Here is a 24408-nt window from a genome sequence, read left to right as displayed (position 1 = left end):
CTGCCACTGTGTTCACTGCCCCTTCCATGGGTGCAAGCCCCCTGGGGCAATGCAAACAGAGATTCCAGTTGCCACCACCACAGGTGGTGGGGCACGAGTCCCGTCTGGGTTCGGCGCGTCACTTGCAAAGCTCCAGCTCCATTTGTGGAAAATCCTTTTAGAAAATCTTGGGAGATGGGTAAGAAATTTGCAGTTGGTTGGAGGGGAGGGGCGAGAGCGATCACAAGCGTGCATGTGCTCGCTGGGTCTCCGTGCTGGCTCGCTGGGTTTATAGGCTGTAAAATGTGATTTATTAGCGCACGGCTGGGGGACTGTGTGTGTCATAACACCGTCTTGTTTGCAGGGTTGCCTGAAGCTTCCCTTCACTCAAACTCCTTGCGAGCCCCAGCTCCTCTGCTGATCAGCCCTTTCCATCTGTGTGCGTATATGAACACCAAGCAAGGAGGTGTCAGGTGCTGCCATGCCGTCCGTGTGAGCAGCAGAGCTCTTGGCTAAGGCAGGTATTGCAAGGTTTGTGCCTCTCCTAAGGCCACAGCTCTGAACATGGTGCCTTTTGTGTCTCCTGGCTCTTGGCATCATTGTGTGTTGTTTGCATGAGCCTCAGCATTGTCCTGAAAGTGTGCTCAGGGTTTGTAGATGTTAGTTTTGGATCTTCTCCATGTAACGCTATAGGAGGAAGGGAAGGAGAAGCTGTGAGGGAGTTACCTGGAGGGTGGAGGGCAGGAGCAGAGCTGGGGGTGGATTGAAGAAACAGAGTGCTGGACAGAGAGAGAAGTCAGCAGTGCCAGCGTTGCTGTTGGTTCTCCATTGCTCCCCTCCCATCACTCCAATGCTCAAACAAGGAGCAGCACCCTCCCTTTTCACTTCCCAACCCAGCAGTGGGCTCAGAGACAGCTGAGAGTCGTGCGAGTTGGGCTGACAGGTGGGCATGTCAAAATAAACCCTGGGAAAAGAGAGGCAAGAGCCTTCCTAGGACATCACCAAGGCGATGCCAGACCCTGGTGGGCCGTGCTGCTCAGTGGGGGAGAGGGCACAGCCAGGACAGGTTTGGTTCTGTTACAGTTTTTAGCTGTTTGAAGACATTGGGAAAACGATGACGGTGTCAGATGCCAGGTGACTGTAGCTAACGACAGGAGCTGGGGAGGATGGAACAGGCTCTCTGTGCTGGTGTGAATCACATTCCCACTGCCTGCTGTGACAGCAGATTCAGATTTAATAGCAGCGTTGCTGAAACTTGCATGATATTTAAAAGCTACAAAACGCGCCCACTCTGATCAGGGGAGGGATATTAAATAAATAAATAAATAAATAAAAAATCAGCAAAGCTCTTTCATGAAGTCTTTTTTAAATATTAAAACCCCATCCTTCCCAACAGGAAAGCTTTTTTCAGGCTAAGAGGAGCGACTGAACGGCATCTGATGATATCGCATTGACACAAGTGTCTAGAAAAATAGGGTAGGAATGTATGATCTGTTCTGAAAAAGGAACCCTAGCTAATAGGAAATATGCTGATGCTACTTTTAATTTCATGACTCAGGTTTGCTGCAGAATTGATGGAAATCTGTGTTGGAGCTTGGTTACATTAAAACAGTTCTCTGCTGCTTGGGGGTTTTCCAGTTCTTGTTTCTCATTTGGGGGGGTTGTTATTGTAAAATTTATTGGTACTCTGGGGGTTTGCAGATGTTATTTGAAAGGACAGGGGAACGGTCTGGCATCCAAAGTAAAGAGGAGATTTTTGCTCCAGAAACCTTCTATGTAGAAACCAGGGGCCAAAGCCTTCACCCAGGGCCTGCTGCAGACCCTGGTCCTGGGCAGTCATCCCGGCAGCTCCTCCTGCTCCTTCCACCCACTGTGTCTGTGTCTCCAGCCTTCCTTCTTTTTCCCCCCTGGAGCAAATACAAGGGACCAAACAGAAAGAAAATAGACTTTAAAGAAACCGCTGCCATGTAAGTTAAGGAGCACAAAGGCTGGAGGTTTCAGGAGCAGCCCATGCCTTTGTTCCACGTTCCTCCATCAAAGCACGTTCCCTCAGGTTTTCTCAGTTTTCTTCTGCTTCCCCAACATGGGATCAAGACTCTACCAACCCCTTTGTCCTCCCTCTGCTGTTTCCTGGCCCAGGCTCCAGTTCTGATGAGTTTATTAGTGTTGCTAATTTTACCTGATGCATCTTCCTTCTCTTTGTGACAGGTTATGTTTTTTTAAACTCTCCAGCTGACTGATTGAGCTCTCTTTAATATTCCCCATTTCACTTTGAATTCTCTTTGTTGGCTGTTGCTTGTTGTGTTTTTGGTTGTTTTTCTTTAATCCTCCCACTGCCTCTTTTTCCTTCCTGGTCCCTCTGATGCTTCTTCAACCTGGAACAAAGCCAGAGACCATCAGGAGGTCATTGAAACACAGACGGCTGTAGGATTTAAATAAGGACTGGGTAATTTTATGACCATTAACAAGACTCGCAGCTATGCAAGCTAAAGTAATAAGGGCAATCATATCTCATGGTTTGAGGAGCAAGTTGATTGCTTGTAGGGACTGAGGAGGTAATTCTGCATCCCTGACTCCCCCCAAAATATGGTGCAGTTGACAAGGTGCACTGGACAGGTCAAAGGGCAGGAGAAGGTGCCAGGCATAGGGTTCAACTAGAAGACAAGAGCATCTCCCTTATCATCTCTGTCATCACATTCCATTGATCTGATCAGAAATTTCTGGCATCAACATGATGGGAAAAGTTCTGCAGGCAGGTGAAAGGCTCTAAGGTTTGGCAGATGAGCCTTTCCTCTCTCCATGAGCATCTGCTGGGTGACATTTGTTCTGTAGGATGGCAGGCACTTCACCTTGCTGGTGGCTGGTTCATCTGCCAGGCTGCCCCATAGCCACTGCCAAGGAGAGGCCTCGCTAAAGAGAAATGGAGAGCATGGACATCAGTTGGCTCCTGTGTTTTGGAGGTGCCTCCCACTCCCCGCTGACCACGCAGAGCCTTATACATAATGGGGTGATGGCAAGTCACGCTGTCCCTCTTTCACCCCTTCACCCCTCTGCAGCTCTCCCAGTTCCTCCACATGCACACATCTTCCCTCAGCTTGTTTTGGGAGTCACGCTCCAGCCCCTGGGGATGTACGTGATCGGCTCCGGCTCCGATCCCGTTGTTAAGAGGCAGAGCCGCCCGTGAGTGGCGTGCTCTGAAGTGACAGCTCCTCTCGCCGTGAGTCCTGGGAGGGGAAGGAACAGCCCTGGAGAGGAGACGATGGCAGGGAATGAACCAAATCCACAGGGAACCGAGGTGCCCATCCCAGCAGCTGTGCTGAGACAAGGAGGAGTGAGAAAACCTCCCCAGATAGCACGAATCCCTGGGATGGATCCATCCTGACGGTGCTGGATGTCTTTGGGTAAGTCTGTAGGTAATGCCAGCACTTCAGTTCAACGATGGAGTCTCCTGCACCAGTATCCTGGACACTGAGCCCTGGTTCCTGTGGGGAGAGCATCACCTCTGTGCGTCCACCTCGAGCCTGCCATGGACTGCTGCCATCCCTGAGGTGAGGATTACAGCTCTCACAAGTTGCATGTTAACATTGCAAACTCTCTAGAAAACACCAAGTGCAGAATAGACCCCGGGTGTCCCAATGACTGATTTGAAGAGATCACTGTGGCAGTAAACCATAATTAATAGTCTATAGCATCACTTCTAATTGCATGCAGGCAGAGCTGGGAAACACGGGAAGGTTGATGGGCAAGTTGGGAGCCACCAGCACTGACTGCCCAGCAGGGGAGGTTTGTGTGGTGTAGGCTGAGCTGGTTTGGTTGGCATCTCCCAACATATGCTGGGCATGGGCATGAGCTATAGGAAGTCACATCCTGTACCTCCATTTGTCCAGTATGGCTGTGGAGCAGTGGTTTGTAGGTGCCTCTGCAGAGTCTGGTCATTCCCTGATGGCTTTGCCACTGTGAAGGGAGTTGCCAGCTAACCTCCCCTCTGCACTCCACACATGGAGAAAGTGCTTTGGGTGGATGGAAATCCCACCTGCGTAGGATGCCCAGCCACAGTCCCTCTGGCAGATAGGTTGGTTCTACAAGTTACCCTGAAATTCCAGCCCCAAGCATGTTTTTGCCCTGTGCAGGGACCCCACGGCAGCTACAACACCCCTCCAGCCTGGCTGCACCTTCTCATCCTTGCTTCTGTCCTTAGGAGGAGGAGGAGTGTGGCTCATGGGATTGAAGGAGATACGTTCCCAAGGTGAGGAAGGTGCTGGGCCCCCCAAAAACCACAACCTCCTCACATGCACCTTGTTTCCATCACGGCTCTTTCCTGGCTTCACGGTTACCTCAGGACAGTCCCCAGGTCCTGTAAACTGGTGTTAAATGTAATGAATGATCTTGTCCTCCTTGTTTGTCTCCTCTTTAGTGTAACACTGTAATTAGCTTAATTACCAGCAGATTCATATTTTTTTTTGGTAACTTAAAATGGAAATTAAATTTTGCACCAGGTTTTACAGGCTGTTAACGGGAATCGAATAATCAAGCCTGACTCCAAGTCCTTGAAAATGAGTATTAAAAAAGGTCTGAATTTGCATATTCATGTTTTTAATAGGGTTCAGAAGGTATATTTGCAACTGATGAAAAGGATTAATTAAGCCTAATTTGCATAGGAAGAACAGTTTAACCCCTTGCATCCTAACAAGGCAGAGACTGACAGTTTGAATTCCATGATTTGATACTGTCGAGACACACGGGCAGCACAGCACGGGGCTGAGAGCAGCATCCTGCTGAGCACCTTCCTTCCACTCCAGGAGGACAGAACCAGGAGAATCCAGGATCCCAACATCATCCCAATGCAGTTGGTTCCCCTGTGCCCACAGCCACCTCCAGGTTTGGCCTCCATCCCTCTACCACAGTGGTTTGTTACCTGGGTGTCCCATTGGCAATGCCACCACGTCAGGCCTTGAGCAAAACATGCTGCTCCTGCTGCCATGAGCTGGGCTGGGCAGCTCTGACATAGATTAAAGGAAATCATTTCTGTGCAGCCAGCTTGGTTCCATGAGCTGTTCACAGCAGGGCCTGCACGGGGTGGGAGCACCATGGCTGGTAGGGGCACCAAAACCTTCATCTCCCGATCTCTTTCCAGTTTCTTTTTTTTCTCAGTGACGCTGATGCTAGTCAGGGGCTAAAGAGTCTGTGGGACCATCAGACTGGGGTGAGACCTGGTGTGTCCTGTCCTGCTCCTGGCCACCAGTCTGTGGCTGGTCAGGAGGTGACAGCATCCCAAAAGCCTGGGACTTGTGCAGCTTCAGAGAAAGGGACATAGGGCTGCTTGCACCCTAAATCCCAAGTGGCACCCCCAGCACAGAGAAATCAGCAGGGTCTTGCACAACTCTGTCCAGCTGTGATCTAAGAAAAACATATGCCCTGCCCATACCCATGGTGAGGGGGTTGGAACTAGATGATCTTTGAGGTCCCTTCCTACCCAAGCCTTTCTATGATTCTATATAAACCACCCCCCCAACCCCCCAGTCAATCACCCCTCAGCCTGGAAAGCGGAGTGGGAACGTGACACTTCCCAGGGCCCTATAAAGCCGAGAACAGAGCACAGCTTTGAGTCAGTGCCTGAATATTGCTAAAAAGTGGCAAAAAAAAAAAAAAAAAAAAAAAATCAGGCATTCATTTTGCTTCAGCAGGTGGTGTGCTGCGTTCCCCCTGTAACGCTTTGGTGGCGTGTGTTGCTAATTATTTTTTGGGTGGAATTTGCTGTGCACAGCGCACGGGGTTCATTAGACAGAGATGGCTTTGAAGTGGCGTTCGGAATTAATGCTGGCATATGTAAATGTTTCTTGTGCCACGGAAAAGCTGGCTATAAATGATGCATGAGGTCCAGCGAGAGAGACGCTGGCTTTGTTTATACACACCCATTGGGCTTCGTTATTGCCAAAAGCAGGCAGAGGAAAATCGGCAGTGCCTTCACAGATATCTGCTGCCTGGCTGTATGTGAGCGCTCAGCAGAGGTTAACGTGGCATCCTTAGCACGCCACATCCCAGATTTCCTCCGGTCACAAATGCGTTTGAGCAACCCATCAAGGCTGCTGCTGCCCCTGTGCTCAGCACCTTCCCCTGGTCCCCCCCTAGATGATGAGGAGGACACATCCTGCACTGTAAGTCATCGAGGTCCTAACCTGTGGGCCTCACTCAAGAAAAACCTGCCTCGGGGGAGAGGCTTTTAGTGGTAAGACTGGTGTAAGGAGTCCCTGCTGTCACACCTGGCTCATCCTCTCAGCACAGGGCCCATAGGTCCGTGCTCGCAGCAGAGATGGGGAATCTTTCATTTGAGAAGAAGAAAACCGGAAGAAAGAGAAAGAAAGCACAGAGCCCACGAGCATGGCTGAGAGAGCAGGAGGCAGTGCCTGGGGCGAAAAGCCAGGGGAACGTAAGATCCCTCAACCCCTGTCTCCACCAGAGGCTTTTGATGATGGCTCTGCTGTTGCAAGACACATACCAGAAAAGTTCAGCTCTATGCCCTGGGGGGTGTATTTTATCCCAGCAGATGCTTTCAGAGATGAATACTTGTGCATCTCTTCTGTAAAGCAGCAGGACCCCTCTTGGATTACCCAACAGTGAGGTAGAGAAATAGCTCCCCAGCCTCTTCTGGGAGTTCTTTGCTGCTTGGATTGGGCAGGCCATGGGTGAACTATTGCTTTCTCGTGGCTGCTGTCCTGACAGCTCTGGTGTGAGCTGGAGACCTCACACAGTCCAGATGGCTGGTGGGATTCTATAGAGATGTCTCTCACACACAGGGACACCTGGAGCCTGTGGCCCAGCAAAGTGGGGTCTGCACCAAAAATAGAGCACCTGTCTGGGAGCAGCTGAGCACCTGTACAGCTCCCTTTCTCTGAAGTGATGAGGCCTGTGGCAGCACCTGGCATGTGATGGGCTTGTTGTTCACCCTGCTGGGGCTGTACATCTGTCAGACTGGATGGCTCCATCCTGAGGAGAGTTTCCTCTTCTTGGCTGCTTCTCTTTGCTTTGACCAGGATCAGCCCCCAGGCCCTTGGCCAGCCCCAGACAACTGGGGGCTGTGTATGGGGAAGCCATTTGGGCACTTCTCCTCTCCTCTGCTGCTGTTGCCAAGAAAAGAGGCTGGAAATCACCGAGGTGTCATGTTTTCTCTGCAGTGCTTAAGAAATCGCTTGCTCATCAAACACAAAAGGAACTGTTTGCTTTTTAAGTAAAACAAATAAAATACCTCCACCTTTTTTGCCATCCAAAAGGCTGCCTTGCTCCCTCAGCCTCTGTGCTTGCCAAGGCCATAGGGCTGCACAGGCAGGGTCTCTCCAAGCCCAAATCACCCACCCCATCCACACACGGACAAATGCGCTGTGGACTCCGCATCCCTGCTCATGTTGGCACAGGGGCACTTCCTGGGCAAGAAACACCAAGTTTTGGAACTGTTGGAGACCTGGAGCCATCCATGACATCCAGACTTCCAGATAAGCTCCCAGTCACAGGTCTGGACTGGACAAGCTCAAGGTGAGGAAGGAAGGAATTGAGCATGAAGCTGTGACCAAGTGCTGGGGGGATGTTGCATTTTCCTATTTCCAACTATTTATTTACCAGCATGCTGGAGAGTAGCAATCGCTTCCTCATGCCTTATTGAGAAGCTCAGCTGTGAAATAACTAAATGAACCATCCCTTTTTATTAGCCTTTGGACTTAGCAGAGGAGCAATCAGTTAATGGCTGACCAATTTTTGAAGATGCTAAGCACATTACAAGTGCTAAGTATTATTATTTTCCCTGCAAAGCTTTCTTTTTCCCTCTGAATACTCAGTTTAAATAACCCTTCCAATTACATTATACGGTTTCATGCATTCTGCTCAGATTAAACACAGTGCCACTTACAATTCACCCACCTCAGTGGCTTCCAGGTCTCTGCAAGCTTCATCCTAACCTTTGCCTCTAAATCCTGGGTTAAAGCAGCCTTGGTTCTGCGTCCAGCATCTGCCCCAGCTCTGCTTTGGCTTCTGAAACTCAAATGCATCCACATCATTTTCCCATGGGCACTTCAACCTCTGGCTCCTTGCTCTTGCATGTTATTTTTCTTTCTTAATAGGGGGAACATCTTGCATCCTTTCTCTTTCCTTCCAGCTAAATTAGCTCCCTGGGTAAGCTGTCTCCTCCCACTTGCTGGCAGCTTCCTGCAATGCCTTGTGCTGATTTGGTTTCTTCATCTTTGGAGGGTTTTGTACCCTGGTGCCAGCCAAACTAGCTCATTGGACCTGGAAATCTCCACCCTTATATGTCCATGGCTTTGCAGAAGAATGGGACTGGCTCAGACTTCACACTGGGAGGTGAATCCATCTCCTGACAGCTTCAGAGCAGCAGTCCCTAGGACAGAACTGTGAGATGGTGGGAGAAGAGAAGAGAAGCCAGCCCACCCCTCAGCTCACCGTCCTCCCTGGCTGCGAGCTCTGCCGTGGAAACACATTTGGAGTGGCCACAACAGGCACCTGCCCTCCCTAGATAGCCTCTGCTGGCAATCTCATACCTGAAGCCCCAGAGTCTGCATCTGACTGTCTTTTAGGAGCTGTGATCGCCCTGCAAGGCTGGAGGTGGTGGTGGAGCAGCTCAGGGCTTGTCAGCTGTCAGCAGGTGAAGGGTTCCTCAAGTGTGGGGCTGCCGCGCTTCTGCCCGCAATTCCCCCGGCAGAGATGTGTCTGTTCTGCGAGCTCTGTGGTGGGTGGTAGTGTTGTTACAGCCACAGTGATCTGAGGATATAACTGAGATAAGGTTGTATGGAGAGGAAATAAACTGCAACACCTGAGGTGGCCGGGGAAAGCAAAACGAAACACAAGAGTTTTTGTGCACGCAAGATCTTAGTCAGCCTAAACTGAGCTGGATACACCTGGGATGATTCAGCTGGACAGTGGTGGATGATTTGTGTCCATGTACTCCATGGCCACTTGGCCAGTGGGTTGTTGGCACCGCCAGCCCCTTGGAGTGACTCCCAAGAACCGCTGTACTCCTGCTCCTCCAATCTTACTGCAGCACAGATCCCTGGTGGGCACTTTTGGGAGAAGCAGGCTCTAAGCCCCAGCTGCAGGGATTGGGAACCTTTGTGTCTTGGCTCCAAATGTGGTAGAACAAGATTAATTAATTTAGCTGCATCTCATGAAGAGTGCCAGTGTTTACTTGTGAGACCACAGAGGAGCTTTTGCAGTACCCAGAGAGGCCTCCTGCCACTCGGATGGGCTGGGAGCTCTTGATTGCAGAGCTGGAGTTGCCCAAGGAGAGCTCTGCTGTGTAAAAGCAGAGCTGAGAGAGAGGAACAGATTTAAGAGGCCACCAGCAGAGACAAGCTGCAGGCACCACACACAAACTTTGAGGCATTCCATCACAACCCTGCAAATCAGGGCAATCCAGCCAGGGCCTCATGCAAGGATGGAGGAGGCTGTCAAGGCTGGATGCTGGGGGGGGATGAGCCAGACTGGAGGGCTGCGAGGAAGGCAAGTGGGGTGAGAGGAAACTGTGGATGTTGTAGGTGAAGCTGATCACTTCCTTTCACAGCTGGAAACACTAAGGAATATGATAGACCCAGCTGAGACCCCAGGAGATGAGCAAGACAATGCAGGGGACAGCACTCACATAGCTTAATGGATGAGATGGACCACGGAGGGAAGAGCTCATTAGAAAAGGGCATTGCATGGTGCAGAGAAGAGAGGATATAAACCATGAGAAAGCTGATAAAAGACAGAAATCGAAATCTTTTAGTCCTAAAGAAAGCAAGGATGGAGTGCATTAATGAGCCCTTTAATGACAAGGCAAGTAAAGGTGAGCAGCAAATGGCTATCGCCCGACAGCTGAGCTGAGTGTGAAAAAACAGGTGTTGGTGGGATGTGAGAAGTGATCAGTTCATACAGGAACCTGTGTCATTAATATTACCACTGAATTATTGAAAAGGCACACATGCAAACTCAGAGACTTGGCAGGATCCTTTGGACAAGGAATTTGCAGGGGGAAGGAAACAGCCATGTTCACATCCAATTTGAACCAGAAGAAAGGGCAGCAAAACTAGAGTAAAAACTGCCATCCTGCTTGGCTACTCCCCGTGTGATGAAAATCCCCATCCCTGGTACTTCTGTGTCTTCTCATCCCTTGCACAGAGGGAACTGAGGCCAGAAAACTGGCTTCACTCTAGATCAGATGGTTTCCCTCCATTAAGTCCTGGGCAAGGGGGAAGGTGAAAATGAGCAAAACTCTCAAGAAAGCATTTGTATAATCTCTACCACCCTTCTGGTGGTGCTGGTGAGCTGGCTGAGAGGGGTAAAACAGAGGCTGTGCCACAAAGGAGATGTGAAAACTTGGAGCCTAAGTAAATTCAAGTGAAGCCAAAGTCACTGCTCCAAGCTGAGGAGTAGCTGTTGGGTTGGGTTGGCTTCTCAGAACCACTGGCTGTGCCTACCAGCACCTTCACCACCTTCAGTGCCTTGGACACCTAATATCCAAGTGGTGAAGGAAAGGAAATGTGCTATACACCTCTCTCTGGAAACAATTCAATCTCTGGACACCTACCCAAAAAAACTGACCCAGGCCCCCACAGGGGAAAGCCTGTGGTGGGTAAATGGGGAGGGAGGAGCTGGAGGAGAGGGGTGGGGTCGAGGTCCACACCTGCCTGGCCCCACTCCATGGAGCCAGGCAGTGTTGCAGCCACGCTAGAAGACCTCTTCACACCTCCTGCACAGTTAAGGTAGGATCAGTGCTTTTCAAAAATAACCCCTTCATCCCTTGAAGTCCATCCCCTCCCTGCTCCTCTGTTCTATCCCCATCCTGTGCCTATGTGCCTCCACCTGCTCCAAGCCTTGGGGTGGTGACACTGTCCCCACAGGGCACTGCAGTGGAGAGGCACCGAAGAGGTGCTGAAGCTGAAGTGAGCGGGTCCCAAAACATGCATCAGGGCGCTGCTACACCCTGGCAGGGTGCTGCTGTTGGTCCTCCCCTGACAAGCACTCACAGATGCAAATGAATTCTGACTTGGGCTCCCAAATTCCTGCTCTGCTGGCTGTGCTAAAAATAGCCCAACGCAGTGCGTGCTGGCTTCAATCACCCTCATCGATCCGCGCTCTTGGGTCTGCTCCAGCAGCGCACCCTCCCACAGCCTCCCCCGGGCCCCTCCTCGCCCAAAGGATTTGTATGATGAGGCCACCTCCACCGCACTGTCCTCCACCCCTGCTGACCCTCTCTCCTGCAGACGAGGTGATTTATTGCTCCCAGAGCCCGCCAGGCAGCCAGGCTGCAGCAGGAGCCTGGCCAGGGGGGGTGTTGCTGCTCCTGATTCCTGCAGAGCCACATCCACCGCGGGGATGAGTTTGGGGCTCTCGAGCAACAAAGATTTTGGTTCACCAAGACACAGCCGTGATTCAGTGAAGGGGTGATCTCCAAGTGGGGCAGAGGGAAGTTGGCTGGGGGTGCTGGGAGTGAGGGATCATGAAGGAGCAGGAGCTGGATGGGCTGCTGGGCCGTGTGCCCAGGGCCCTGCTCTGCCTCTGGTTCTCCAGTGGCTCTGGGCATCACCCGGATGGGGGTGTGTGGGCTGACCCTTAAGCATCAGTGGGGCTGGAAGAGAGATGGCTCCACTGGTGCTGGCAGCCCTAGGAGGGGTTCCATCGCCCAGCAAGCACTGCTGGTCAGTGGTTTGATTTCAGCATAGCCAATACGGTCCAGCTGTTGTCACAGTCAGGGTGGTGAGTGGGAGCACCTTCTTGCCTTAGGGCCTCCATGCATCCTTGCAGACCCCTCCCATGGGATCTGCACCTGCTTTCATGGGAGACTCAGCTGAAGCCATCAGGAGGCTCCAGTGCTAAGTGGAGAGGTGTTTCTGTCCTAATTTACAGGTTTTTAAATAATATCCAAGCTCTAGATGTCACACAGACTGCAACATGTGGCAGGGTCCTTTGCTGGCTCTGGACCAGAATGAGGATTGAGCTGTGGATAATGTGGGCTTGGATTTACGCTCCAACAAGAAGTTGTCCTACCTGGGATGATGGGGGAGGGATCAGAGGAGGGATTTTTAGTCCTGCCTTGGTTTTGCCCTTGAAGACAGGTGGTTTAAACAACAGTAGTTTTGTGGATACTGAAAGGGCATCAGCAGAATGCATTTCCACATGGCCCCAGGGACTGCAGGAAGAAGATTCCTGGAGCAGGACTCCCATGTAGTGGCTATAGGTGGTGGGCAGGCTCACAGGACTAGGGCTGAGAGAGAGCAGTGGCAGGAAGAGGGGTCAAAGGATGGTGGTGGCAGCCAGCAACAGAGAGTGGAGAGCAGGTGCAGGCTACACAAGTGCCCAAAGAGTTCTGGAAGAGCAGAGGATGTGAAATGGTGGTGGGAACCTGAACTCCATGTCGGAGGACACCATCCTGTTGCACATCAGCTGTGTGAGTGTCCCTTCAATGCCACAGCTGGTGCCCATAACAGAGGAGGGTAGAGCTGTGCTTTCTGAGGTGGGTTTGGGTCTGCATGCCCTGTACACACCCCGTGCCTGGCAGGCAGCCCAGGGCCCCTGTGGTACAGGAGCACTTGCTCCCTTGGGGCTCATCAGGGACACCCTTGGAGAGGTGACAGTGGTGAGGGGGGCAGTTCAGCATGGCCATGGGCAGCTGCCTTCAGAGCTCTCCAGGAGTATTTTCCAGGAGCAGACACAGCTCCCTCCACCCTCAGCCAGTGAGGAAATTTCTCAGAGCAGCAACGGGTCCCTCTGCTCCCTTTCTCTCTTTCAATGCCACTGGGAAACAGCTGCTCACTCTTAAAATACCTCTCTCTTGGAGCAGCTTTGCTTGATGCCATTCCTGGCCTCTGCAAGGGCTGCTGCCTGCCCTGTGCCAGGCACAGGTGCTCCCACACCTCTGACCTGCACACCTCTCCCTGCCTTTCATCCTTTTCCCTCCCTTCCTTTTCCCTTCCCTTTGTTCCAGTGTGAAAGCCCAGGCTGCTGAAGGAGTGGGATATGGGAACCTCCATAGGCAGTGCCTTTTAATGCTGGTTCCCAGTTCACTTGTCCCCATCACCCCTTTAGGTGGGGCAAAATGAAGTAGAAACCTTTCCTTTGGCCTTCCCTTCTCCTCACTCCGACATGCCCTTCCCGTGCCCCCTCCTTTCTGCTTGGCAGGGGGCCCTCTTGATTTGGATGGGTTTGTGGTAGCAGGAACAGCCTGACTGGACAAGGTATCACTTCTCTTTGCAGAAGCAGCTTGAGAGCTTTGGTGGTTGGACAGGAGACAAAACAACAAAGAAAAGCACACAGTGGTCACAGTTGGTAAACTTCCCCCTCTGCCCTTGGAGGGGTCTGTAAAGTGACTGCCTCAGAAGGGATGGAGGGTGCTGTGGACAGAGCTCGCCAGGCTCTGTGCAGAGGCACCCCTGGAGCTCCGTGGATGGGGTGGTGACTTTGGGAACAGTGAGACCTCTTTCATTTTTTTGTCTGGCTCTTTTCACAGCTCATTTTATGGCATCTTCTGCCGAGGGACGTGGACCATGGTTGCCAGCACTGCACCCTGTTTTGGAGGGAGACCAAGGATGCTGGAAGGTGCTCACCAGCACAGCCATTGGTTCATCACCCCAGAAGCCACCTGGAGACCTGTGGTGAGGCCCCACCAACAATGGGGTGCAGGGTGATGAATGTGCTGGTACCTCCTTTGGAGATACCTTGGAGATAGAGGTGCCTTGACTTTTTCTAACCTTACTTTTTTCAGGCAGTTTGCGTGTGGGAAGTGTTTAATTTAGAAAGGCCAGTGCTGCTGTATCACATTCCCATGTCAGTCTCTGTTGGTTTATGACCAGTGAAATCCTGGTGTGAAAACAGAATCAGGCTTTGATTTCAACTGCTCCTGCTGTTTTATGCCACTAACAACTTTGCATTTCGATAGCAGCTTTTATTCTAGGAGCTAAACGGGCTTCACAGACAGGCAATTAATTAATTGAGCCTCCCCAGCCAGCCTACGCCCTCAACACCACAAGGAAGCATTTTGCAGAGGAGGAAACAGAGGCAGGGGAGCAAAATGGATCGCCCCAGGTAAAGAGCTGAGCTGGCTGCTGCCTCCACAGCGAGGCATCACACTCCATTGGTGTGGGAATGGTCTCAGTGGGGGGAGAGACTGAGGAAGGTCTTTGGGTATTTATCAGTGACTGTCAACATTGACACCTGAGCGCAAATTAACTCATGAACTGCCACCACCTTGGACCACCCCAGCCTCTTGCTGAGGAATCTCCTGAGACCACGAAACAGTGCCAGGAGGCCCCACTAGTGTTTTCATTATCCATCCTTGCTGAACAACTCCTGTTTCTCCAAGATGTGAGCCCTGGATGGGGCCCTGAGCAATTTGATTTAATGGGTGGCATCCCTACCCATGGCCAAGGGTTGGAACTAGATGATTTTTAAGTTCCCTTTCAACCCAAACCATTCTGTGGTTCTATGAGGAGGCGCTCAGGGTTTGCAAGGGAAGGCTGTCTCAGCGGAAAGGTTTGCTTTGGTCCAGGTGCTACAGCTGAGATCTGGGGAAGGACTTACCATCATGGTACTAAACAAGAGATGGGTGATCCTCAGTTCCCCTCTCCAGGCCCTGCTCACTGCCTGGTAAGCAAGACAGCCCTGGGAGGCTGCATGCTGTGGGCAGTATCTGGGGCACCTGGAGGAGGTGGAGGAATGTGCCTTTGCATAGGCAGAGCAAATCTGTTCCAGGGTAAATTGCCTGCCTTTTATTATAAAATCCTGCTAATGGTTTGTTGTCTACACAAATAACCATGGGGAATGAACTCATGCACTTCCCAGCCTGCTCTGTGTCTTCCTGGCTCAGCTCCTTTCTGAACAAACATAACCTTTTGCAGGAATACCTGTCAAAATCGCTTTGAAATATTGAAATAACAGGATGGGATATGGTTTGCTCCTGGGCCCTAGTGCTCATCTGTCAGGACTCAGGATGTCCATCCAAAGAGACTTGTGAGCAGGATGTAAGGGGAAAACTCTGGCAAGCAGCAGGGCCTCACAGGGCAGGATTTGGGGAGCTTATCACCTCCCTGTGCTGGCTCGCTGGGCTCTCACACACTCACCTGGGAGCAGAGCAGTTCCCGGACCCTTGTGAAGCCCCCACTTTGTGTCGGTCATGGGGTGGGTGAGATGTGACTCAACTGGAGCTGATCAGGGTAAAACTGCATCCTTTGGCCACCAGGATGGCCTGGGAGTGCCTTCATGGCCTCAACATCTCCCTTCTTCTCCTCACCCCACGAGCAGGGCATCATTTGTGAGTATTTTAGAGATGGGGGAAAAAAGCTTTGGAGTCTTGGACCAGCATTGGAGAGAAATGGTTGAGGGGCATGTATCTGCTTGGGTGGATCCTAGGCAGAGACGCAGAGCCTTTCAGTCTCAGAATCCCAAGGGCTAGCTAGCCAGGGGTGTTTCAGTATGGGCAAGCTGTAACTGCTCAATGTTTTCTCTCTCAGCAAAATCACCCCCAATAATGTCCTTCTGCAGAGCACAGCAAGAGGCTTTCTCCTCTAATTCATTGCCATCTCCCCATCTTGAAAGTGAGGGGATAACCCCCCACTCAGTGGCTGATCCTGAGGGCCACCACACCCCAGATACATCTGTTTAGGGGAGAGACCTTTTAATTTGCAGGAGCAGCTCCACTGCGTGGTGGCACCTGCTCAACCAAAAACCCTTCACTTCTCATCCCCTTCCCAGTCCCTGGTGGGGATGGTCTCCCACCTGGAATAAGGTGAAGGATTCTGCTTTTCTGGGAATGTGCCTCTTTTCTTCAATGTACTTGGAAGTGGTGAGGACTTGGACACAGACGATTGGAGGAAGAAATCAAAACCAAACACTTAGAAATCCAAACGCTCACCCCCCCCACTCCAAAAAATATCCCATCAACCAACCAACCAACCAACCAACCAACCAACCAACAAAAAAGTCCTTCAAACAAAACTCCATCTCTTTCTCTAAAATCCATGATTAAAACCTGGTACAAACAGGTGAATATAGATATATATATTTTTAGTAGATGTAGTATTGTTTTTTTTTCTCCTCTCTCTTTCTCATTATACAGCAAACATTGCAAATATAGAAATTTTCTCTGTACAATTAACGACTTCGGTTTACAATGCAATGTGTGGTAAAACCTTTCAGTGAGTGAAAATGTGAACGGGCCTTCAACCGGGTAAAAGTCTAAACTGGAAGACTCCGTTTGCAAAAACAGCCCAAAATATGGAGCTCCTTCTGGTCTCTTTTTGGTTTTTGTTGCTGTTTTTGACACTGTTGATTTTGGAAAGGAAGGAAGAACACAAACTGTTCACAAAGAATCCACAAAATCACGGAATAGGGACTCATGCAATGCAATATTGGGAAACGCCAGACCTCAGCTCTCTGCCCGCTCTTTCATTTTCGTTTTATATTCAATTTTTTCTTTTTTTTCTCATTTTTTTTAGAAAATCAAAATGAAACAAAACTTTTTTTTTTTCTTTCACTCCACAGTTTGTTTGTTCTGCAAAGTTCGCGATCAAATTTGGTGCGTCTCACCAACGTGAGGACATTTTAATATCTCGCTTTATATATTATATAGAATATTTATAGATTTTTCATAATTTGTTCTCTTTTTTTCTTTTTTTTTTAATTTTATTTTGTTTCAAAGACAGTCTGAATAAAAATAGCTGCTGCGGATTTCTTTTGGTCCAGTTAGTGTGTTAAGTCATGAGCTATGTGAGGACTCAGGACTTTTGCTGGGCAGAGACGCCCTTCCAGTAGTCTAAGATGTCATGGAGATCCTCGTCTTTGGCAAACTGGACCTTTTTGCGTAGGGCATGGCCGGCTGCCATATATTCCTCCTCGTCTTTGTGCCGCTTGCGGTTGAGTTTGAAGCGCTCCCAGATGCTGTGCGATGGTTTGCAGGTGTACTCTGGGCTGGAGGTGTAGCTCAGGTTGTGGTACTGAGGCGAGAGCTGGGAATAGGCCAGGTCTCTGGGGCGAGGGCGGGTCAGAGGCTCCAGGATGGAGGGCTTTCTGCCCCCCATGCTGTCGTGCTGCTCCCCTTGGTGCGAGCTGGGATACGAGTGCCGGTGTTCGCTGTACTGGCGGATCTTCTCCGCCTCTGCCCGCAGGATGGCCGCGGCCGGTGTCACAGTGAGGATGGTGTCGGTGGTGGGGGATGTCTTCTCGATGTATTTGGCTTCTGATTTGTGGCCCGATCCCTCGGAGCGGTAAGACCTGGGGCTCCGTATGGAGCCACTGGAAGAGGTGCTGGAGCGTTTGGGGGCCGCCTCCATGCTGTGGTGCCTCTGGAGAGGGTGGTTGTAGCTTTCCTTGTAGACAGGGGAAAGGAATCCGTGTTTGCTGGGGATCTGCTCTGATAAGAGCACCAGCTGAGGCTCCACCGTGGAGACTGCCCCTGATTTCACCCCTTGGAAGGAGGTGGACTCAGATTTCAAGGCGTCGATGCAGTTGTTGATGATCTGGTTCACCTTGTCCACCTCCTTGGCAATGGTGGAGATCTCAGCCACAGAGCCCTGGGAGTCGGGCGGCAGGGACAGCTCACAGTCTCGCCTCTCGGGCTGCTCGCCCGTCCTCACCTCCATGTAGTTGCCCTTGGTGGCCTTGGGGGTCTCGCTGCTGTCAATCAGCTTGTACTGCTCGACCTCACCAGCAGAAGGTAGGTAGGGGATGCGAGTCACTGTCTCCCCGCCCAGGATCTGTCCCTGGGACAGCTGGGTGATGCTGGTGGTCTCCATTTCTGGCCCATATTTCAGCTCGATGATGGTCTTCTTCATGCTGCCAGCAGCCTTTTTGTGCTTCTCCTCCTGCTGGCGCCTCTTCCGGAGACAGTAATACACGACGCCCAGGACAATCACCATGCCGAAGAGACAGCCCAGGATTGTCATGATGTAATGGGTGGCAGTGGAAGGGGTGGGCACCGGCTCCTTGCGGTTGGGTCTGGTGGGTGTGATGGTGACGCAGGTGTGGTTGTACTTGGAGTATTGGTGGACAGAGACTACGCAGTAGGTGTAGTCTCTTTGTGCTACTAGGTTGCTCACGGTGATGTTCTCCTCCTTCTTCCTGAGCTTGGTGATCATGGAGGAGAAGCCGTTTTCGAACTGGGAGAGGATGTACATCTTGCTGAAGGGGTAAGGGATCTGCACGGTGAGGACGGCCGAGTTGTGGTTGAGGTGCTTCACCTGGATGTTGGGGCGCACCTCTGTTTCACCGATGGGCGTGAAGAGGGAGAACTGCGGCGTCGTGCCGTCGCCGGAGGAGCACTCCTCCTCAGAGCAGGGGCTTTCGGAGGGCACCGTGGTCACCTGGTACCTGGGAGGGATAAAACGAGGGATCACAGTGTAGGAGCCGCCAGTGCAAAGGGACGAGAGCATGCTCAGAGCATTGCGGTAGCCAGTCCGGCCTTGGCCTAACAAGTAGTAGCCCATGTAGTCAGGCGGGGAGTCGCACTGCATCCGGTCATAGGTGCGTGTCATGTTGGTGAAAGCCTCCAGCCATTGCAGGAAGCCGAGGAGCTCACAGGAGCAGTAGAAGGGGTTACTGTAGAGTTCACAGACAGAGAGCTTGTTTAGGCCCCGAAAAGTGTTGCTGTCGAGTCTCTGGATCCTGTTCATGGACAGGTCAATGTTCACTATGTTGGGGCACTCCCAGAAGGCATTGGGGGTGACGGTCTCGATGAGGTTGGCCTGGAGATAGAGGTACTCCAGCTTCCCCAGGCCCCGGAGGATGCCCTCGGTGAGGTTCCTCAGTCGGTTGTAACCCAGCTGCAGCACCTGGAGGTTGAACTGTCCTGAAAAGGCACCGTCCTCGATGTAGGAGATCTCGTTCTTCGTCAGGTTGAGGTATGTCAGGTTGCCGAAGCGGCTGAGCGAGGCGTACTGCACGCTCTTGATCTTGTTGTCGTTCAGCCGCAAGTCCACGATGGTGCTGTTGATTTGCTGGGGGATGGACTCGTAGGGGGGCTGGTTTTGGCTGCAGATGGCCAACCAGACGAAGCCCTTGTCCCCCTCGATGAGCCAGCAGTCTGCCCGCACCCCGCTGGCGTGCAGGAGAGAGACGGCCGCCACGTACATGCAGAGGGCTGACGTCGCGGCCCACCGGCGACCTGCCATCTGGAAGGGCAGCACGGAGAGGGGGCTCCTGGTCTGTTGGAAGCAGGGAACAGGACAGGGGCTGGGAAGACGTGGGCTAGTGCTTCTTCGGCAGTTTCGCTTGCCTCTCCCTTCTCCTCATGGCTCGGAGACGGGAGGGAGGCGTCTGTGGGAAAAGCTGACCTCGGTGCCCACGGTACTCGGCAGCCACCAGCCAGGGGCTGCTACCAAGGCCTGGGTGGCTGAGGCTGGTCCCACATCACCAGGTCTCTGGCATCTCAAGGAGGGAGTCATGAAGTGCGGAGGAGTCCCTCTGGCTCAGAGACAAGCCTTCCTCTCACTTTTTATAGTACATCTCCTCGTTTTCTTTTTGCCGCCCATCACGGTGCTGGTCCCCATCTCCATGTGCCTCCGTGGGTTTGGCTTCCCCTGCTCAGTCCCTCGGCTCACCTGCTCAAAACAAAACACAGGCACAAACTAAACACAGAGAAAAGACAGCATTTGGAGGAGCTGGAGATGCATCCAACTACTCTCCTAAAGTTAGGCGCTTGCCTTCTCCCTCTGGCTACCATCTTTCAAGGAGCCTTTCGTTTATTTGGCTGCCACTGATGGCTCTTGGCAGCACAAAGGGAGGTGGTAACTGACCACTGAGGTCATCCTCTGAGCCCCTGTCCAGCATCACATCTGAGGCAGTTGAGAGACCAACACACATCCAGCGTGCTGTTAGTCTGACCTATTTAGGTGTCTACCTTAGAAAGAGAGGAGTGATGCCCCAGAAGTGTCTGTTCCTCTCCACTGAGAGCAGATGAAGTCTAGACAAGTCGCTCTGATGTAGATTTGATGCTGCAGCGTTTTGCTGAGGGGAATCCTGACTGTCTCGCGTGCTGGTGTGCGCGGCAGCAGTGCCCACAGAAGGAGGTGCTGGTTGAGGACACCGTCTCTCTCTGCCTGCACTGCTGGGTGGCATCTGGGATAAAGCCCAGCAACAAGCGCTTGTCCTGCTTCTGGGAACCTGAGCAGTATTTTCAGGGCACTTTTTGCAAAACACACTGGTGTGATTGTGAACTATCCAGTGTCCTTGCTCGTGGTTGGGGCTTTCTGCCTTTCTCCAAGACCTCTTTCCTCCTCCCAGGTGAAATGATGCAGAGACGTGGAAAACCTGAAAATCATGTGAGGCTGATTGTCAAGAGGCATTTAAAGGAAGATGCCATACTCTTGCCCATGTCCAGAAGAAACTAGGTTCTTTTCCAGCCACAATACCAGGCAACAAAGCAGACCATGTTTCACTGCAGAGATCCCTGTTCACCACTCAGTTTATACCTTGGTGAACAGGCCAGTGATAATAAGCAGTAAAACAGTTTATTTGTTCTTTCTGGATTGCGAACAATGAGTCTGTTCCCTGGTGGCACAGTTGGGTTTCCATTTCATGAATAACAAGACCTTCTCTCACGTCAGCTCTCTACATAGGAGACTTTCCATCCACCTTGTCCTCCATGTGCTGTCACTGCCCTGGGACACTTCACCAGTACCTGGAAACCCATTTTGGCAGAGCTGAGTTCTTGGAACCAGTGAGGAAGGGAGGAAGGAGGCTCTCAGGGCTCCCTGGGAGACCGCAGGTGAGTGCCCCCCTTACCACCTCCCCAGCCAACAGCAAGACAGGCTGCAGTACCAGACTGAAACACGTCTGCTGCTACATCCCTCCCGGTGTTAGACAACTCAATTAACCTCTCCGCACTCCAGTCTCCTCTCTGGTTCCATGAGATAATGATAGCATTTCACAGGGTGGTGGGAGTCTGAGGCAAAGTGCCCTGAGCTCCTCTTGTTGGGATGAAGGTCCCAGCACAAGCACTGTGCTGCAGGTGGCGGCTTTCCCTCTAGATGTGCCTGCTCTCCTCTGCCACAGGAACCAGCCTGATCTTGAGCTCCCCCTGCATCCTGTGAGGATGCACATTGCCCCTGAGGGTGTGTGAGGAGGGTATTGCTGGCCTGCAGAGCCATAAGCAACCGCTTGCCCCAGCTGTCACTTTATGTGGCACAGAGGGTGCTTTCCTTGCTCTTGGTGCATGCATCTCCCTGTCCTCCTCCATGGGCTAGTAGATTCCAAGGACCCCCTGCAGGCAATGGAAGCACTGCCAAACTGGGCAGCAGGGATGGATGCATCTTGACATGTTCTCTTCAGCAAGTACTTATTCTGTCTCCTCTAGCTCTGTGACCCAGCCATCTTCTCGGGGCAAAGTTGTGTTTGGGAATGCTCTGCAGAGCCAAACCAGCCTTTTCCTTGCAGAGGAAAGTTCATGTCACTCCTCCCTGGGGAGGCTGTGGGCAGCAGCCTGTGTCACAGGGCATTAGGTAATGGAGTGGCACCATCTGTGAGCAAAGAGCAGAGACAGAGCCTCCACAGATCTTGCCAGGCTGATCCCCTATAGCCTTCCCCTACAGGAATTGGAGGTGCTAGGAATGAAGAAGAGCAACAGTAAATGACTCAAACACATTCAATAAGGCTCCTGATACGTGTTTTCTCTTCTTTCCCATACATTGCCTATCAGATGAGTCCTTTCCGACAACAGAAAGGAGAAAAGGCATTTTATCAGCAGCCAAAGTTTAATTTCAGCTCATTAAAGCAAGCAATTTGCTGGTTTATTTGCTTTGCAAAGTGTGAATAAAATGACAGCATTAAGGAGATCTGAGAGAGGAAAGAGGGGCTAATCTCCCTTTTTATTAGATTGCCGGGACATGACTGGGGAGTGGAGAAGTGGGTCTTGTTGCTTTGCACGGAAGACAAAATTGTTCATTTTGTTGGCTTCTGAGAGCCCTATTCCCAGCACCGTGGTGTGTGTGGGTGTGTTCCTGAGCGTGTGTGCTGCGACATCAGCCAAGTGCTGAGCATCCCGCAAGGCAGGGGCAACTCACCGTGGTTCCCCACTCATCTCCCTGTAACAGCAGACAACAGACATCCAGGAGGTGTCTCCTTCTTCCCTTTTCTACCTTTTACCTCACTTCTAATCTCTCTTGCCTGTTTGTTTCTGCTCCTGAAATCCCAGGCTTGATTCTGGCAGGTTAAAACAGGGCAGCCGGTCAGCTGAGGAGCCTTTGCTTTCCCTGACGTCCTGTAGCTGGGACATGGCTCTGAAGAGCAGGGGAGAGACCCCCGTGCCTCTTCCCAACAGACTGGATAAAAATCAGTAAGAAAATCCAGTTGTTTAACCCTCCTGCCTGCCTTACTGTCTTTGCCCATCTGTCCTGGGTTTATTCTCCAGGTAACCCAACTGCACATCACTTTTCCCAGTCCTCTGACCCTCCACAATGCTGCCTAGGGAAACCTGAGAACAAGCCACCTACCACTCTCACATGAAAAACAGCAAGGAAAGTGGAGATTTGGGAGTCTCCTTCACTATTTGAGAAAGAAGCAAAAGAGAGGAATGAAGACAGTGTGGAATAACAATTATTTAAAATGATGGATATAATCTCCACCAGAGATACCCTGAACTGTGACACTACGATGGTGATGACAACAATCCACATCTGTGGCGAGGTCATGGTACCCACATTCCTGCACAGTTAGCTGTGCCCTGAAGAGTTGGGTGTATGTCTGACGGAGGCCAGCAAAGGGACAGTGAAAACTCCCTCACTCCTTGTTGTTCCTGCACATTGCCTCTTATATCCAGTATCCCTGTTGGAGCCCATATCCATATTTCTCCACACAAATCCTCAGCCCTGACTGTGATATACTCTTCCCCTACCCATTCCTGGTTCTCCAGCCCTGATCCCTGTCAACAACCCCGTGGCAAAGAGGGACTGCTGGGATTTTATGATGCCCATGAGTCTGCAGCCTGCAGTGGATGAGCTGCAGCATCCTCGTCCTGGCTGAAAACCCATAAGGGTGGTGGAAAGGAAAAGGCAAAGCTGGAGCTCCAAAAACCTGTGCAGGCTGGCTGGGAACTTTTTGCTTCCATTTCCCGACTAATGGCATCTTGGAAAATTAAACCAGAGCAGCAGCTGCAAGGAAGCAAACAAAGCAGCCGTGGGGGGTGGGGAGGGAGAGGGAGAGTGAGCTGGCACTCGGTTCCTAATTTTGTTATTCTACTGAATGAGTTATTTCAAACTGTGGATTACATTTACTGAGGGAAGGCAAGGAGCCAGATTAACATGCGTGTGCGTGTGTATACACACATACACTCACCAGTGCTCCTCTCCTTGGCATTCCTGCACCTCCATAGCTTTCCTTTCCCTAGCTGCTCAGTCTCCAGCTTCTCTTAGACCCTGTCACAGCCACTTGGGCTGTTTTATCAGAAAAATGAAGGATCCCCACTACAGTGAGAGCCATAGGAAAACGGGAGTGGTATGTCACAAATGATAAATATTCAGCCACCCAAAGAAGTGCAGAGGGAAAATTTGGCTAACAGGCACCAAATTTTACAATGAACCTTAGCTCTTCATTCTGCATCAGAGAATGTGAGGAGGCAGCTCTAAGGTGGCAGATAAAACATTTATTAGTGATGAAATCACTCCTAATGGGTAATGTCCATCCTGTATATGCCAGGTGGGGAAAGGAGGCATCCAGGCAGGTTTTTCTCATCAGTCATATTCCTGGTGTTTAATCCATCACCTCCTGCCAGGTGCTGTTGGTCAGAATCACAACCACCCTGAATAATAAAGCAGCTCAGGCATGTAAAATTCAAGTTCATTTTATATCCAGAGCTCCTGATACTAATATTACCTCCTCTGACAGGGTTTAGGCAGCATTTTGTGCATCCCAACCTTATTCCCCAAAGTGTTAGATAATAGAGTTCTCCAGTCAATTCTACTCTCTCTCCTGCTATTATTTATTATTTAAGAAAAACAGGCAAGGGAGAAGAGATATATTTTCCACTGAGGTTTGAAGAGAGATGAAGAAGGAATGAAGCAGAGAGGTAAAGGGGGGGCTGAGGGACAAGTGCCAAACATCATATACAGGATAGCTTTTACTGAGACTTTGGGAGGTCACAGGCTGTATGACAAGTATCCAAATGGGAGGGATGGTGAAGAGATAACTTTTCTGGGAGACACTGGGAGAAACAAAGAGAAATTACATGCTTGGTCTCTATAGAGGGGCATTAGTAGTACCAGCATATAAACATTTACAGGCTCTCTATGGGGCTGGGAACAATCTCTCCTTAGGTTGTTCCTATCCAGCAAAAAGTTATTCTGGTGTAAAACACACTTTCTGAAAAGTTAAACCCTGGGTGGAAAAGCTGTGATCTTTATTTGAAGTTGATATTCAGGCCAATTTACTTTAACAGTAAACTTGGGTGCTGTAATGTCTGAGAGGAAC

The 24408-nt window shown here is 51.1% G+C and overlaps 1 protein-coding gene across 5 annotated transcripts in view; it reads right to left on the bottom strand.

Moving 5' to 3' along the window:
- Positions 1 to 2280: 2280 nt before the first annotated feature.
- Positions 2281 to 24408, bottom strand: part of ELFN1 (extracellular leucine rich repeat and fibronectin type III domain containing 1) — a 118555-nt gene continuing 96427 nt past the window's right edge. For 4 of the 5 annotated variants that reach the window (XM_027878242.1, XM_027878244.1, XM_027878241.1 and 1 more), the window contains one exon: positions 15997 to 19547. In XM_027878242.1, the coding sequence (XP_027734043.1) occupies positions 16728 to 19118 (2391 nt within the window). In that variant the 5' untranslated portion in view covers positions 19119 to 19547 and the 3' untranslated portion in view covers positions 15997 to 16727. Of the gene's footprint in view, positions 2355 to 15996; positions 19548 to 24408 lie in introns of those variants that run through there. The other variant, XR_003570586.1, reaches the window with a different exon arrangement.

Source organism: Empidonax traillii, unplaced genomic scaffold, assembly GCF_003031625.1.
Source record: "Empidonax traillii isolate 1590-97213 ecotype Southwest subspecies unplaced genomic scaffold, ASM303162v1 scaffold39:size2480183, whole genome shotgun sequence".
Classification (NCBI taxonomy): Eukaryota; Metazoa; Chordata; class Aves; order Passeriformes; family Tyrannidae; genus Empidonax; species Empidonax traillii.
The sequence above is the reverse complement of the archived record's forward strand: the minus strand, read 5'-3'. Positions and strand labels throughout refer to the sequence as shown.